The 14,717-nt window shown below is 41.1% G+C and overlaps 1 protein-coding gene across 11 annotated transcripts in view; it reads left to right on the top strand.

Annotated features, from left to right (window-relative positions):
- Window positions 1-14,717, top strand: part of tns1a (tensin 1a) — a 63,593-nt gene that overhangs the window by 6,629 nt on the left and 42,247 nt on the right. For 10 of the 11 annotated variants that reach the window (XM_044110391.1, XM_044110390.1, XM_044110396.1 and 7 more), the window contains 2 exons: window positions 11,074-11,188; window positions 14,038-14,075. In XM_044110391.1, the coding sequence (XP_043966326.1) occupies window positions 11,074-11,188; window positions 14,038-14,075 (153 nt within the window). Of the gene's footprint in view, window positions 1-140; window positions 237-11,073; window positions 11,189-14,037; window positions 14,076-14,717 lie in introns of those variants that run through there. The other variant, XM_044110392.1, reaches the window with a different exon arrangement.

The raw sequence follows: 14,717 nt of genomic DNA, 5'->3' as shown, positions 1-14,717 counted from the left end.
AGCACCGGGTTTGTTACTCCTCTGTGCATCTCAAACGGCTGGCATGGATCTTTGTTACCAGGGTTTGGGTGGAAACGCTCAGAATTTTTGGGAACACTGTGGATTCTGGCTGTGAGCTTGGATATTTTTTATTTTATTTTATTTTTTTTTAAAGGATGCCTTCTGTCTCTCTGTCATTGCCCTCTGCTCTGGCCGGAAGGGCCAGGACTTGGGTCTGCCTCTCTTGCATGTTCTGGGTAAGAGATCTACATTTTGTGTAAAACATTTTCAGAAAGACAAACAAATCTAAACGAGAAAGGGACATAAATTAGGAAGGATATTTCTTCACAGCTGGCTTCCATGTTCAATTAAGAGGGTGATTGTGTTTAAATGTAAACTCTGAGGAAGTGAACAGTTCACGCTGAAAAGTTGCTTTAGAAATCCCAACAGGGTGTCCACTGATGAGTTCACTTGAAGCATGAAAGTTTTTTTTGTCCCACAAATCTGATTTCATATTTGCTTTGGAAGTTCAAGGACCACTATGTTCCTTCTCATTCATCCCATCGCACGTCCAATTTATAGTAGACTTCTCCGTTCGGTGGTCTGGGCAGCACTAATCCGGTTGACTGTTCCTGTGGCGACTTGCAATGCCTTGTTCTCGCGTCTGGGGTCCACGCGGCCTTGGCACTGGAGCTATTTCTGGGCTCTCCTGTATAATTTAATCTCCTTCTTCTATCTGGGACTGACTGAGTGCTTCAGAAACCGGGGGCTTTCCACAGAAACACGCCAAACAACCCCTTGAAATTTGTGATACACATCAACTTGGGCAAAAGACCCTTAACTCCTTTCTGTCTTTTTACACCTTCTTTATGTTTTTGATAGCATTTTACAAGGTCAAGACTTTGCATCATCTCTTTACCTTAAGTGTCTACCATTAGCTTTAGAATTGAATTAATGGTTTCTTTAGATTGCAGAATATGCACACACAGTATGCAATGATGGGACACACACATGTACATGAGGCATCTGCCCTACTTTTCTCCAGCTTGCAGTGGAGCACAGGGCTATTTAGATGCAAGTGGAAAGAGGCAGGGTGGAAGGAAAACACTCCCATGCAAAGCAGAGCAGATGGAAGCCTTCAATAGCGCATCAAGAGCCTTTACACCGACAACAGAAAGGAGCTGAACGCTGAGCAGGAAAGGGATGTTAGGAGGTGTGACGTCATCAACAGAGAGGAACAAGAGTGGAGAGGCTGAGTGACGTGTGAGAAGGTGCTTCTCAGAAAGCTCCTCAAATACATGCTATTAATAATTTATCAGCCCCACACGCTGAGAGAGAATATTAGATTTGACAGAAGAAGCTACAAATGCCAGCTAGTTCCTACAGCGCTGGTCAAATACATTTGTGAGCTCATTACTGTTGTATAAAATGCAAAGGAGCTTAACAAAACTTACTTGACATGCGCAAAATAATTTTTTTGGGGGGAGCGGGGGCTCCCCTTTTACATTCCTCAAATCTTTTCACCTTCACTTAACTGAAGCCTCACAATTTCAAGGCAGCTCAAATAAATATTTCTATTTTCTGCTCTAGCCAAGTTCACGGAAGCTGCAATGCTGTCAGGCAAGACGTATGGCAGATCCATCATGTCCTGAGTTGTCTAACAGAGTCCCTTATTGACCGACCAGAATCCCCAGAGAGCTCTGAAAATCAATCAGCCTTTGATCGGACTGTTACTGCCTGCCATGCCTCTGCGTGTGACACCTCTGTTTGAGTTGGTGCACGTGTGTGTATGTGTTCTAGAAATTTCCTTTTTCTCTTGTAATCATGCTAGCCCTGCCTTGTAATCAGCTTGTGTTGAGTGAAGAAATTATTGAGTGATAAATTTACCGTGGATCCTCCTTGTGTGGCCGTGGGCTTAAGAGTTCCATAAAAATACCACAGAAACCGCGTTAATCATTTTCTTTTAAAGTTAAAAGACAAAGCTTGGAGGTTTTCTGATGACGTTGTACATCTATCAATCTACAACATTGATGGATGCTTTCTAAGATAAAGTTGCAAACATAGCGGGTACAGGAGAAAATCCCAGACACCCCTCTCCTTAGTGTCACCCTGTTGCTCCTTCTGGAGGATCCCAAAGTATTTCCAGGCCAGAAGGGATTTAGAGATCTTCCACTTCGGATCTGACTTGAAAACCTTCAAGGAGGTTTCAGAGACACAACCACCTCCACTGACTATCATCCCGCCTGCTTTACATTCAGTCACCGACATCTCCAATGAATGTTGAACGTCATGGCTTGAAAAGGACGACAGAACCACATTATCCACAAAAAAACGAAGGTGAGAACCTGAAGAGACCCTCCATGACTTCAATTTCAGATTCTGCTTATGAACACCATAAACAATAACTCTTGTTCTTGATAGCCTAAGAGGTAATCACATTTGACCGATTGATCAATTTGTCTTTTTCCAAACTTTTAGTGACACGTTATCTTGGCCATTGCCTTCTTATGTAGTTGCGCTTGATTCTCATCTCCTTTCAGTGTCCCATAGAACTGGATTTCTAAGGATCAATTTCAACCGAGCCAATCAGTGAACTGTAGGAAGAGATGTGAACAGTGACTGTCTTAGAACTGTAATCTGCCTGTTGTTGTAGTTTGGCAATGGCAGCAGAGGAAGTGAACAAAACCATTTAGTCCAAAATACTTACGACATTTTATTGCTTGCAATGACATTGTGGCCTTCTCTTCACGGGATTCAGCAAAAGTCTTCAGTGGCTGATGGTTGTTTACAGCGTAGAACGAGGAGCTAGTTTTTACCAAGCTAGTCACTCATTGGTTCAGCTTATAGTGTTCATTTGCACAGTTTCTGTTGCTCATTCTAATGATGTTATGGAGTTGACAGCTGAATGTTGGCTTTTTGATGCTGATGTCCTCCCAGTGACAGAATTGTACTCAGACCCAGTTCTGGTCATGAGCCTCCAATGGGACGTCCTGTCCTGTCTTGGTTCCAGTTCTCACTAGAGCTTCATCCTTGCTCCAGTTTTTTTTTTCTTTTTTTTTTTCTGTGTAACTGTGCATGAATGCATGGCCAACATGGAGTGAAGACTTTCCTCAGAGACCTTTTGCTGTCACTCTGGCTAAACAATGCTCTGTGTATTTATGACCAGGTGATTTATATCCATTGTGACTGAACACCTCCCTCCAGACCCCCAGGCCACCATCAGCTAGCCCTCAACTCAGCTTTAGCACCCTTCCCCTGGGCACTGTGAGATGCTCTGCCCCCATTTCTCATACTGCAGTTTGAATTTCAGCCCGCATACCTCAGTAGCTGCCAGATGAGATGGTTTCTCTCTGCCTTTAGAAGTCTTAAATGTCAAAAATTGTGAAGCTTTAACATGGGGATGGCTACAGGAAATACACAGCTAGTAGATCAAGACTGAAGCACAGTTCGGATCTGTATTTTCAGCACTTTTCTTACCAAAACAACTCTGTTGCATGCATGTTTTGGGTAGTACTCGTGGAACTGGTATGGTCACAGTGTGACATCGCTGGACAAGTTTGTTATTCTAGAAAACGAGCAGCAAGTTGAGTTCATGAAACCTAACAGATCTATGTTTATGGTCCAACACTTAAAATTCCAAGCTAAATGCACATTCCCACGGGGAAATATTTCATGAACTGTCATTGGGCTGGAGCGATTAAGTTGATTAATCGTGATGAATCAGTCTTAAACTATACTACACTTCAGATTGAACAAGGTAATTCTTTTACTGTCTCAGAGTAGTGCACCAACAAGTTGATTTGTAAACTGCCCATTTAGGATAATACTCATTGTTTTAATTGAGTTATTGGCGCAGATTTCCTTAATTTTGGGAGATTGGTGATTGGCCTACACTTGCATGTGAAGCTAATCTTTTCCCCTGATCTTATCTACCTCAGCAAAGGTCTAAAACTCAACCACTGTCTTTGTCTGCTCTCCTGTGAGAGAGGTTTGAGTGGTAGACCGGCTCACCAGGTCATGTCTGCACGTTTGCAACATTAGTTGCTGTAGTTCACTGTATAACAATAATTCACTGTTGTAAACTCAGCGACTTTCTTGCTATACTTAGTGACATTTCAGACAAAAACAAAGATAGGGTATCAGCCAACATCGGAATCGGCAGCAAACTGGAATCAGTGCTCCCCTATTTTCAACCAGCTTGTAATATTTTTGAACAGATAACATCTGGAAATCGGATGTTTGCTTTTCACTCCTTTAGCTCACACACAATGAAACATTATGTTTGAGATGTTTCATTGTGGGTCACAACTGAATGTGACCCATGTATCCCTAAATCTTATCAAAGACATTTAAAAAGTTAGAAGTACCTGCTTCCCAAGATCAAACCACGTAAAAAGCTGCAGTGTGTGTTAGAACATCAGCTGTAGCACTTCTTAATGAATAATTCAAACACTACATCTTTGCGTTCGTTTTAAAAGTTTCTCTCTTTTTTCCTGAAACAATAGTCAGAAACAGCAGAGCTCATTAGCCAGCATGCAAGTCCAGGTTCATTAGCTGCAGAGCAATGATCATAAGCAGGCCAGACTTGATGATCACAGCACATTGATCTTTGGCTCTCTCTGTCTAAACCTGATATCGATTGCACTGCACACATGCACAAACAGGACAAACAGCTGCAGTCAGGTCTTCACACTCAAAGGTAAGTGCTTTCATGCAGAATGACACTCAGCTGAGTAAAAAAACCTTCCCAAAGCAGTTTGGCTCAGTGTGAAAAAGTAATCACTCCCTTTAAATCATGAATTGTCTGTCCGTCTAGAATCAATACAAATGCTACTTAATGTCACCAGTTTGGACCCATTGAGATTCCTTTATCTCATGCTCTGCTGTGCACACACTCCGTCTGCACTGATGAACATTCACCCATCTTTGCAAAACTGAATGTTTGAAGTGGCTCCAACTGAGGGCATCCTAACCTATTTTCTGATTAATTCAGATATTACTTATTTGAGCACTTGGGGCCACTAACAAAATCCCATAAATAAATGATGTAGGCTAACAATTTGGGTGTGACTTTGTTTTGTGGAGAACAGGAACAATGCCATGGACATTTATGGAAAGGGTTTGGGAACCATGAAAACCGATATCCAAACTACAGAAACATGGAACTGTATCTCCCAAAATCAATGACAACTCATCCCAAAGGTATGCTGATGGTAGTGCTTCACTGCCATCAGCATACGTGATACGTGACTCCTCAGTATTTGAAGGATTAGCTGTGATGAAGGGAACCATGAATTTAGCTCTCTAGCAGAAAGTCTGGAGTGGTTTTGTCAAAGTTTGTACGTTAGCTCGATGGAGACGCCCTTAAATTGGTCGTCCATTTAGAATAATTCTGCAAATATGATTGGGTTAAGATTGCCAGCTGTTGCTTAATGAAAGTTGTTCCTGTGCGTCAGAAAGTTGTCAGGTTTCGAGGGCAGCTTACCTTCTTATGTTATGATGTTACGATACTTGCTAGTTATGAAGATGGGTGATTCTTTTACCCATCATTAATGTGTCATACGCACAATGAAGAAGGTCTCCCAAGGGCTTATAACCAGAATAATTAAGCTTTCCTTCTGTCATTATGTTCTTGTTGAAAACAAGAAAGGATTCCTTGAACTGTTACTTAGTGATTTTGGGATTCAAGTGTTTTTTTTTTTTTTAAAGATGGAACTTTAATTAGTGGCTTTGTTTCAGTCAAAATCTTCTTTCTAGTAGCTCTTGATGAGCTTTTTCTCCATGTTCAACTACTTCTTACTCAGCCGTCCAATTTCCTGATCACACGTCTAATTGCCGTCTAATACTCCTGGATTATTCAGTAACTGGTCCAAAGTCTTTCAGTCTTGAACGTGCCTCTCCACGTATAATTTGTTTTCCTTTCTTGAGGGCTTGACCTGATGAAGTTAAAGTCACAGAAGCTCTTAGGAAACTGCACACGTTTCGTTCCACTTTGGTTTCCATTCAACGGCCAACTTAAGGCCCAGAAACAAGCAGGGGAGGGACTCGCAGTCCCATCTCATTAAAATGAACTTTAATTAGTCCATTTTTTCACAATCTAACTTTTTAAAACTGTGGTGAAGTTTTGTTGTCTCCATTTCTCAGATTAGACTTGAATGTCATGTACTCTCGTTGCTGTCCAGTTGGGGGGGAAATTCAACAAAAATGAATGTATAAATGATTGGAATGCTTTTACATGTAACGGACTGAAGAACGATGATTTCTGAAAATGAAATTGAGCAACAGCAATGACATGTTGATATGTATTTATGTAAGGAATTGCTCTACATATTTACCCGGCTACCTTTTATGAAATCTGGTTTCTTCACTCTCTCCTTCTAGTATCGCTCCTCGGCTATTCCTGTTTTCTGCAGCTCTCTGTCTCACAAAGGCCAGCATTGTTCCCAACAGAATTTCAATTCGCTCCAAATTGAAAGCAGGTGCTGCGTTGCGGTCTCATCCAGTAAGAGGGGTGACCAGCGGGTCGGGCGGGATCTGGACTCCCTCTCTTTCGGCGGCGTGTCCCTCATGCCGTCATGATCTCCAGCCTTTTCTCTACACGACTCAAACATACGCTAACAGCGACTGAAATTATCATTTTTCTAGAGTTGAGTACAGCTGAACAGCCACACATGGCTCTGAAAAACATAATCAAGTTCAAACAAGTCACTTCAGTGTCGTATTTTATTCCGAGATGTGCTTGCTTTACAGCGCTCTGTTTGAGAATTCTACCCGAGCGTTTGAAGGGCTGCACGGTTTGTGTCAAATGAGCTCATAATGCAAGACGATACCACACATCTTTACTTCAACATGTCCCCGCATTGTGTGCTTAAGACCCATTCTCCCAATTCATGCAGAAAGACTTCCCTCTTACTGGGCAATAAACGGAAACATATGTGGAAGTCTTGGAATAGAAACGGTTCGCCGGCTTTAAATATGGGAATGAAAATGGATGTGGGTTAGCTTGTGTTCATGGATGTACACTATTGTTGGGCATTGCGGACGGAGCACCTCAAAGTGGTGCTCCTCTGGATTACGATGGTTTTACTGTCATATTTACACCTTCCTCCAATGACAGCGGGCTTTATCTGAGGATGGAGTTTGGCTCAGCTTAAAATGAACAGAAAATAGATTGGAAAGAATCGACTAAACGGATATAATGTCAGACAGAAATAAGGAAAAAGGCTCTTTACAGGGTTCATATCAGTCCGTGTCCGGGCAGAGGGATAGAAGCTCGTCTTTGAGACTTCCTCCCTCCCGTCTCTTCGGCTCTAAGTGGGGTCGCGGTCGAACTGGCGTAGCGATGCTTTTCATTAGCTAAGTGCAACTGCAGGAGAAGAGCGGCGAGCCTTGATTTACTGGGTCTCCTCTGTACGTGCACACATGTACACAATCATACTCTCTTCTTGTTCCGTCTTCCTCTCCTTCTTTTCCTTTAAACCATCTCTTTTTTTTCCCGCCCGTCATCTACATCCATTTCTGCTTCGACTTCCTTGCCACTCAGCATGACTCTCCTGTACATTGTTCCTCCTGGGAATCTCCTGCAGCCTGCAGGGCGAGGAGCGCATGGGTTTCCAGTTAAATTTGGAAACGTGAAGTGACTTTTGCAGCAAGATTATTGCTGGTAATTACAGGAAAAGCATTTTAGTTTTCTTTTGTTTGTGGCTAAATTCAAGATAATAAAGCTACATAGCATATTTACCTTCAGACAAAAGAAAAGTTTAACCCCTTCCCCCAGCACAACTCACTTCTATTGTTTTGCTTTTGTTTTTTGATGGTTTTTTTTTGTTTGTTTGTTTTACTGAAATCTATCTAATCCACTCTTATTTAAACAGTGACAGTAAATTCCAGATGTAGCTCTTGCCCACACACAGCTAATATTTGATGCCCCCGTTTTCTCGATACTTCCTGGCCAGTGTGTGTCCGCAAACTTCCGGATGCTTTTATTCTCCCGTTCTTCCCGTCGCGCCTCATCCATCGTGGTGCGACAGGGCGCGTTGACCCCGGTTGCCACAGCAGTCAGGTAACCATGGCACCTGGCTGTGACACAGCTGGCCGCGTGTGATTGGTTCAGCTTTCCAGTGGCTTTCTGCCAGGTCATCTTTAACATCGGGGCTGTGGAGTGGCACCGAGGTGCTTTGAGTTCTATTTATAAACCCGGACCGGACCTGCACTGTAAAAACCCTTTTGCGCGGACGAGTTGGTAAAAGCAATTGGATATTGATTATTAATTTTTGAACAATGTCGGCTAATTTGAAGGACATGAATAAACGACGAAGCCTGAAGAAAGAAACTTTTAAAATTTCTGTAAAAATGCAAGACGAAAAACGGAGTTTCTGCTGTGAGGCACCCAGATTTGTTAAATCTTCTCAGAATTCGATGAAGATTTACAGATTTTTGAAGCGAGATTGTTTTATTGGTTTACATGTCAATTGTGGAGATTTAAAGCTAAAGCAACGAAGGATTGTTAAAGGTGTTACTCCAACATTTTTCTTCATAATTCATTCGCAAGAGTCCAGTGTCAGGACTGATGAAAGACGTTCTTTCTCTTGGCTATAAATGTTTTTTTTTTTATCCAGACACTTAGGGTGTTTTCACGTCTGGTAGTCGGATTCTATTTGATTAAACATTTGTTCCATTTTCAGCTGCTGCGGTTCACTTTCACACTGCACTGTGTCAAGCTAACCAACCTAATTGAAAAAGCTGTTCACCTCCGCCCCTGTGGTGGCGCTGCACCAAGAACTACAGTAGTGAAAGACATAAAAACCTCTGAGGAAGACCCTAACCTTATCCTTTCTTCCTGCACGTCTTGTTACTTGCTAGTTTAAGTCCTTCAGTTTTCACATGAGACATCAGTCAGCTCTGAGTGCTCCAAAAACAGTTCAAAAATCACCAATAATTAAAGATAAATCTCTTCTAGCATGCTGTTTTCTTTAACATGCTCTGTCCGGCTCAGTGCAGCCAAATTCAGGATTTCTCTCCCGAGCTGTGGTGAGAGTGTCACAGTGTGACAAAACCCATTAAGATGTGGGCAGATAAGCAAGTAAAACGATGAGAAGCAGACTTTTGAAAATAAATAAATAAATAAGCTCTGAGCCAAATTAGATGTGGGACATGGAGGGGGGAAAAACGTGAAAGGCTAAAAGGAAAATGAGCTCAAATATGACGGCGCATAAATAACTTTTATCAAGAAGTACGCAAGCTGAAGGGTTTCATCTGTTTTCTCAACGGTAAAGATGGTGTGGATGAAGAATAATGGAAACAGAGCAGAGTATTTATTGGGAGTGTTTCCAAAGGCAAAGTGCTAAAAGTACTGAAGACTGAAACTCTACCTTCATCTTTATGAATGTGTAAAGGCGAAATAAACAATGGAAAGTGTTAAATGAACTTGATTGAAAATGAAGTGGACTACCTCAGAATTCTGAGTTTAAAGTGGGAATTTTAAAAATCTCATTTAGACCAACCAACTGTTGGTCAGAAATCCTAGAAGTGATCTCTATAGACCTTCGGTATCCAGTCAGCATTAATATTTAATGAACCTTGTAATGGTTAGCTTGTTGTTGTTTGAGGCCGTTTAACACTTGGAGGAAGTACAAATAGCACTTCTTCATGTTTCCAAAACGCGCGTCGGTGTTTCCTGTATTACAATATGTAGCTTTAGTCATTTATTTTTAGCACTAGTTTGTTTCAGTGGAGGAGGAATTAGTTTTTCACTCAGCTGAACGCTAACGCTAAATCACGGAAGCTGCTGAAAGAGAAGCTAGAGTCATCGCTGACTGACCACATGTTGCATATCCCAGGTTTTTCCTCGCCGTCAGCGGTGACTCACTGAATCAGTTTGGCTCGGCCATGGAGGGAATCCTTCCTTCATTTAACCTGTCGAGGTGACAGCTGGATCAAGATGCTGGCTCCTAGAGCCCAGAGCGGCACAGCTGCACAAATACACGCAGGAAATGGCATCATTACTGTGAGTCATAAGGCGGCTGCTCAGACACAAGAGAAGAGAGAAGGAGATCTAAACGCGTTGGATGTGTTCGGATTTTTTATTTTTTTTTATTTTGTCGAGGAATGAAACACTTTGTACAAATCGAATCAGAGCAGATGAACATGCAGCTGTTTGGCAGGACACTTTAAAGCAGTTCTTCTTTGATAGTGAATGAGATAAGTCGTGGAATGGACTTGTTTAGCGTCTCATGGGGATTCTCTGTGATGGATAAAAAAGAAAAACACTCAACGCACCACAGCTGCAGTCACCACCTCCATTTGTGTCAGCGTTATTTTCTCTGACTGCCAGATTCCCTGTGAAGCTGTCATCCTCTTGTTGCACCCCAAGGACTTCTTGGAAATATCAAGATGCAAAGCGTGTTTCCGTCGTATTTTTCAATGAATCCTGCGACAAAGTTCCCTATGAAGTCCTTATCCTGAATCAGTCGTTCAGTTCAACAAATAAAATCCAATGAACGTGAGCAAATGACTCCCCGTACAACTTCTTAAAAATTATTTATTGAATCCAATTGTACTTAAAACAACAAAAATTGTCCTTTTTAATGAAAAAATGAGTTATGAAATCCTTTTAAAGTTTAATCGGTAGCAGTAGACTATCAGTAAACATGTAGATGTAGAGTAATCTGACTGATTCTGAATCTATTTTGTTTTCAAATTGTGCTCATTCACTTTGTTGACAATGACAACAAGCATGTTTGAGTAGACACTGGAATAACTCTAAGGTGAGTTATCGCTTCCTAAGAGACAGTTAGCCAAAGATTAGCGTGGTGTATGCGTGGAAATCCTAAAAATCATCATTGTTGTTTGCTGTAGTTCCACTGCAGAGAAAATGCATTGAGATGCATCATTTAAAGCCTAAAAGCAATCAGGCATGTAAATCCTCTCTGTCAAACGCTGTATCAGTGACAGTAGAGATCTGGTTCACTGGAATCCAGTGACATCAACGGCCCAATCTGTCCCGTGAATAAATGCGTGAAATTATCAGTGAATATCTTGTTCCGTTCTGTCGACTGAACTCTGATGTTTTCCTCTTTTGTTGTTTTCCTGCAGCCCGACGAGCTGGAGGGCGTCCACACACACACCTTCAAGCTGAAGCCCTTCAAGAAGGCAAAGAGTTGTGATATATGCAAGCAGGCCATCACTAAGGAGGGTCTCATCTGCAAAGGTGAGTGTCTGGGATTCAGATAGTATTTTTTTTGTCAAAAGTGATTATTTTACCTAAATCATCTTTTGGCAACAATTCTTGAAACTGTTTAGAGTCCTGTGTTGTTTGATTTAGGACTCCCAGGCAAGTTTGGGGCCAAAACAATTCATTCCTTCATCTATGTTGACAAAAAAAAAAAAACCCTCACATTAATCTGAAGAAACGTAACATCAAATCACGAAGCTGCCACCACCATGTTTCACAGAGAACTTCATGTTCTTTCAGCGACATTGACTTGAATTTAGAATTAAAGAGGAGGCTTTTGGTAAGTTTTAGTCTTTAGCGGTTGCCTACACAATAAAACAGCAACTAACGTTCTCCTCCAGTCTAAGAAGAAACACCGTATATGACATCCTGGTACAAATCATGTGGTGTGAATTCGGACAAAATTGGTGATTTGATCAGATCAACAAACATGTCAGGAAGGAGAAGGTCTGGGTTGGTTTCAAACCTAGCTTTGTTCAACTTTTGTAAATACCACTGTCTGTGATGAACTGCTTCCACAGATGAATTAGCTTAACATGAACAAGTAGAAGTTGAGGGTTACACTGGCAAAACCAACTTGGGAAAACAATCGCAGTTACTCCGTTCAACACTCCCGTCCCTCACTTATGATGTCTGTCATCCCACTATTGCGTGATTAGGTGACCTACTTGCAAAGGGTCAATATCAAAATCAGTCAGCCGAAATGGTTCAGGTATCTGATTAAGTTCCTTCTGTCCTGGGAACACCTTAAAATCACCTAGCATACTTGGATAGAGACACCAAGCAGAGAGATGTCTGAGCCTGGAAGGATGGATGGATAGATGGATATATGCATTGTCCTGATGATGGCAGTAAACATCCAGCTAGAACAGCTGATCTTGACTAACCTAGATCAATAGGTTCTCTGATGATCTGTTTGGCCTAATCTTTACATCAGACACATTGACTGTTTGAAAGCCACTGTATGTGTCAAATTTAAACACAGCTTTAGCTAATATTGCTTTTCTGAACAAGCAGAAATACGACTAAACTCCTCTTGCAAGTGTTACCAACATGCTTTGATTACCCAAATTTTTCATTGTCCCTCCAAGAGAAATATTTGCCTTCCTCATTTTCTCCCTTTATTGCCTTTCACACATCTTCAGTCGATCGCTCTGTCACTTTCGAACGACGTCACAAAGACAGCGGCTTTAGCTGAGGCTGAGATGAAGAGTGTAGAGAAATGAGAAAGAGGATGGGGCTTGTGAAGGGCTTTGGCTGAGGATTTGGTGTTTAAAATTAGCATGGCTGCTGCTGCATTAGCCTAGATAAGAGGCAAAAGAGAGGGAAAAAGGGGGTGAGGGATGGGGTGTGGGGCAGAGGCAGGCGAAGGAGCTAAAATAGGGGGAGAAGAGAGGAAATAAGGAGTTAGACCTGGAAGAGCAAAAGAAAATGAGGACACAAGAGAATTCTGTTCTCTTTCATCTTCTTGGTTTAATCGTCATACACCCTAAAATACAGCAGAAGACAAGCTAAAACCCAACAGAAACTACATCCAGAAAGTAGCAGGTAGCTTGGAGATTTTACCTCCTGCGTGATGTATTCATCGATTTTCTGTTCAAGGTGACAAAAAGAGCGAGAGAAACGTCGTAACATTCAACTTCCAGATATTTTCTTGTTCACTGACGGATTTTGGCCTTTTTTTGGCTAACCTTGTGGCAGTAAAATTCGCTCTTCAAAACCAAACAGCTGTTAGTGTTGGCAGTGTGATGGAGTGGGGCAGGAAAAGCGAGACTTGTGATGGCTGGATGCAGTGAGGTTGTTTGATGGTCAGCAGGAGCAAAGCAGAGCTAAGAAACAGGCTAGCATAGCCGAAACGTTAGCTATTTTAGCCACAAAGCACTGATCGTAACCATTAGTTTGGCTAATGCTAGTGCGTGCCACTGACACAACATGTGTTGCAACATGTGTTGCTAATGTTGCCTATTTGACCATAATATGTTTTTTGTCAAAAAGGCTAATTTCAAATAGTTTACTGTAATTCTACAGCAATGCATTGTGGGTCCAGAATGAATGTTTGTTGCTGCTCTGCATCACGGATGGAAAATGAGAGGAGAACCACTTTCATGACCTTTGTCTCTTTTGAATGCTTGTGTCACCTGAAGCAATTGTGCCCTGGGTGAGAGCCATATTGCCCATATCACAAACAACTTGATAAACACAGAGGCATTCCTCCTCGGTTTGGGGGAGTCAAACAAGGGCTTCTGCAGTGTGAAACTTTTTTCTAGATCCAAGAGGATGTAAAAGGTCACATCAGAACGTCAACAGAGCCGAGCTGAACGTTTCCGCTCTGCTTTGCCTTTCTGATTGAAATAATTAGCAGGCAGCACTTCACCAGCACAGCTACTAAGTAATTCATTCATCATCATGACACAGGTTTACCTGATTTAACCTGGGAGTGTTTTCCTACCACTCAGGCAACCAGAAACATCTCTGCTCGTAAAGACCACCAGCTGCGGGATAGGGCTCCCAGCCTCCATCAAATTATTTTTAAATCACATGAAAGTTGAAAAAAAAAAAAAAAAAAGTCACTATAGATCTCTAAATGTTAAAATAAATCAATAAATTTAAAGACAAAAAAAGTGGTTGATTGCTGTTTTTGTCCACTGGAGGGCAGCACTGTAGCATCCTACTCTCAAAACTGGAGCTGGAAGTTATTTAGCAATAAAAAATGATTCTGCTTTTACACCAAGCATATGTTTGTGTTTTGTTGTTGTTGTTGTTTTTTTTTGTTTTGTTTTTAAGCTACTCAATAATCAATTAATAACCCGCCTCTGTTGTTTCAGCATGCCGCCTGTCCTGCCATAAAAAGTGTGAAGTGAAGGTAAGACCCTGAGCCTGCTGCGCTCCTCCAACCTGACCTCTTCACATTATCAAGAAACATTGCAGCTAATTTATTTATTTGTTGTTCAAGCTTTTGCGAGTAAATAAGGAATTGTAATTTACATTTGTTTTTTTAAAGATTCTTATGTTTGCTGTTACATTGTAAAGTTGATGAAGAATACAAAAGTCTCTTTATAATTTTTGTTCATAAAAATCCAAACTGTTCTGAAATTATTTCAATTAAATGTTTTATATTTATTTTACATTAATTCCTCTGATTTTTTTATATGCATTTTGGACTAGTCAATATTGTTTTCTGTAATTTTTATGTATTTATTTATTTAAGTTTTTATTTTTGTGCGATATGCATTAATTTAATTCGTTGAAGTTACTTTATTCTTTTATTTACCTGTATTTATTGATCTCTTTGTAGGTGTCAATTTATTTATTTATTGGACCTATATTTTATTTTATTTTATTTTTTCCGTACTGCGCACGTTTCTCTATCTGAAATGTGCGTCCCGTGTGTGGCTACAGGATCCTTCATGGCCAGCATCAGGCCAACCTGTGGGCGACTTTCACAGATGTTCAACTTTTAGTTTATTAAATCTAATTGAGTCAAATAAAAGCAATCTGTTGGATT

The sequence above is a fragment of the Gambusia affinis genome, linkage group LG24 (genome assembly GCF_019740435.1).
Source record: "Gambusia affinis linkage group LG24, SWU_Gaff_1.0, whole genome shotgun sequence".
NCBI classification, from domain to species: Eukaryota; Metazoa; Chordata; class Actinopteri; order Cyprinodontiformes; family Poeciliidae; genus Gambusia; species Gambusia affinis.
This window is presented reverse-complemented; position numbering and strand designations above follow the sequence as displayed.